General features: G+C 41.0%; 1 protein-coding gene across 1 annotated transcript; it reads right to left on the reverse strand.

Annotated features, from left to right (window-relative positions):
• Positions 1 to 1,051: 1,051 nt before the first annotated feature.
• BABINDRAFT_162253 (uncharacterized protein) lies at positions 1,052 to 1,945 on the reverse strand (the record flags this gene model as incomplete). The annotated part of the gene is made up of 1 exon (XM_019129247.1): positions 1,052 to 1,945. A coding segment is annotated over one exon (766 nt), but the record flags the coding sequence as incomplete, so codon positions are not given.
• Positions 1,946 to 3,282: the final 1,337 nt, after the last annotated feature.

Genomic DNA, 3,282 nt, shown 5'->3' on the forward strand with positions numbered 1-3,282 from the left:
TGGATAATGGATTCATTGTAGCGGAAAAAGTCATTCAGGCTTAAAATTTAGGGAATTTACGTTTGTTTTATAGACATTTCTGCGGTAAATGCTTTACAAGAGATTAAGGATCGCAGGTACATGTATAGTGGATGGTTGCATACAACATGGTAATGAGAGATTATCGGGGATAATTGTACAAAGTATGAACGAGAATGACTCATTCTAGCGCTGACTCATACAAGGAAAGTACCTATGACGCAAATCATAATCTCCACTGCTGATCCATAGGGAGATACTGTCTCAGTACTGCCATGGATAACACAGCCTGCATATCAATACACTGAGCATGACCGTTGGCTGACATTCTAAAGTCTAGGCTTAGCAGCATGTGAGATATTGATCGTTTCGATCTTAATAGCTGAGACTAGGAGAAGCCATGTCTTGACGTTTTAAACTGGACTCATACGAGATATTTTGTCCAGAAAAAATACCGCTCGGATGGTAACAATAAATGGAAAATCCAGAATAGACATGTTTAATCCGTGAGATAATCCGACGTAGCATAGTGCTTTGTACTCCAACCATGGAACATCGTACCTCTCATGTACACCGGCTATCGCATATACGGTTGCCACCCAAACCACTTGGCAATATACAACAGATGTCCGTAAAAAATATAGAATAACTTCAAACTATAGTGTGGAGTGAGATATCATGACGACTACATGGCCCAGTAATGAGGAACAGTACATACAAAGTCAGAGGACGAACAAATTTTCACGTGCATCGATTTTGTAAGGGAGCTAACTAACCCCATGGGAGAGTCTTTCGGTGAACATATACTCTCATGCAATAGCTATACACTTGCGTTGGCTTTTATCACTGCGATTTGTTTACAAAATTTTATCGTGCCGTAGTAGACTAGTGCTATTGCAAGTTTTTATGAAATTTCCATTCTTGGCTGTTCCATGTATTGAATTTTAGCCGGGTGCTTCCTTCTGTGCTACATCAGGTTGTGGAATATCCTCTTCTAATACGCTAATATCCTCTTCTAATATGCTAAGAGTATATCTCCTGATAGGTATCGTTTACATTGATATATCACACAAAGGATAAATAATAGTTATAAGCTAAGATCCATCAAATAAAAAAGTGATACCTCAACAGGATCCTCTGTAAAACACTAATACAAAACCCCTAGATATTGATAGATCCAAAGTTCTGGTTCATCCTTCTAGATGTATAGTAATAAGTACCACCGCTAGCAGCACCCATACACGCAACACACAAGATAATCACCCAGCCTTGGTATCTCAAAAAGTGTCTAACACTCCTCAAGGGGGAGGTCTTCCGGGAAATTCCCTTAGTCATGCGCATTTGACACCCCATTCCGTCATGGTACCTCATATCTTCCCGGCTGTATAACAATGGAGGAACTGGTCCACCTTCGGGTCTATACACATTTGACCTGAATTTTTCTAATGTCAATACGATACGGGTAAGTGTCATCGATGAGCCTATAAAGCGAGTGCGCTTCAATAGGCTTACCAGGTATTCCATCTCCTCCTGGCTCATTCGCCCCCCTTCCAAATAAGCCACCAAGAGCTTATCTCTATCCGCGTTCACCGGGTATGTTTCAATCACTTCAGTAGTCTCAGTAAAGGGCCGAAAATTTCCATGGGTAAGCCGAGGAGCCTCCCATTCAAGGAATTTCAGGTTATAACGTAAGATCGGCCCTTCCGGTAACACCAACCAACGTTGGTACTTGCCGTTAATTATGTAGTATACGGAATCAGCGATAACTTCCAACTCAAACAATTCTTCAAGGCTTAGTAAATATGGTTGTGGGTCGTATTTCGGTCCAACGTAGTCAGACAGCGTTGAGTTGATAATGAGGTTTGCGTAGCCGGTGGCAATTTGAGCAGCCGTGGCTTCCTCATCGTACGTGTATGCATTGGCCATCAAGGCCAACACAGAGGTGAACGTTACAATGGATAATGGATTCATTGTAGGAGAAAAGGTCATTGACGCTTAAAAATTAGGGAATTTACGTTTGTTTTATAGGCATTTCGGCAGTAAACCTTAATGTCGCCCCCTAGCCTTATCGAGAATTACGGCATACGGCTAGTTACGACGCACATGCATGTACATGAATTATGTATAAAGCTTAGTGTGAGTGGCTGCGACAAAAGACGGAAAATATTCTATAAACCTGCCAACGTATAATATAAGTATATTGATGCCGATACTTTTATTAGTTCTGGTGGGGTGATTACCTGTTTGGAAAGGCTTAATCTGAAAGTACCATGCCTGTAGAGCTGCACGGAAGGTTATTTTTTCAGTTAGTACTGGATGCACTAGCCGGACCCAGAAACTCGTCTCAGTAACAGGATGGAAATTGAGTGATTTTGTTGCAGCTATATACATGGGTCCTTTCAGTTTAAATGTGCACTAGACTATAAGTGCGATATATCGCCCATAAAGATATCCAGACAAAAGTGTGGTAAATGTTTTGCTAGAGATTAAAGATCGCAGGTATATGTATAGTGGATGGTTGTATACAACGTGCTAATGAGAGATTATCAGGAATAATTGTACAAAGTATGAACGAGAATGACTCATTCTAGCGCTGACTCACACAAGGAAAGTACCTATGATGCAAATCATAATCTCCACTGCTAATCCATAGGGAAATACTGTTTCAGTACTGCCGTGAGCTTCTGAGCTACATCAGATTGTGGAACATTCTCTTCTAATACGTTAAGAGTATATCTCCTGATAGGTGTCGTTTACACTGATATATCACACAAAGGATAAACAATAGTTATAAGCTAAGATCCATTAGACAAAAAGTGATACCTCAACAGGACCCTCTGTAAAACACTAATATAAACCCCCTAGATATTGATAGATCCAAAGTTCCGGTTCATCCTTCTAGATGTATAGTAATAAGTACCGCCGCTAGCAGCACCCATACACACAACAAACAAGATAATAACCCAGCCCTGGTATCTCAAAAAATGTTTAACATTCCTCAAAGGGGAGGTCTTCCGGGAAATACTCTTAATCACATCCGATCGATTCATCGCTCTGTCGTGATACCACCTATCTTCCTGGCTGTATAACAATGGATGCACTGGTATACCTTCGAACATATGCACAGTTGGTCTGAATTTTTCTAATGTTAATATAGAAACGGTAAGTCCATTCGATGAGCTTACCAGTCGCTTGCCCTTCCATAAGTTTACCAGGTACTCCATCTCCTCCTGGCTCATTCGCCCCCCTTCCAAATAAGCCACC

The sequence above is a fragment of the Babjeviella inositovora genome (genome assembly GCF_001661335.1).
Source record: "Babjeviella inositovora NRRL Y-12698 unplaced genomic scaffold BABINscaffold_8, whole genome shotgun sequence".
Taxonomy (NCBI): Eukaryota; Fungi; Ascomycota; class Pichiomycetes; order Serinales; genus Babjeviella; species Babjeviella inositovora.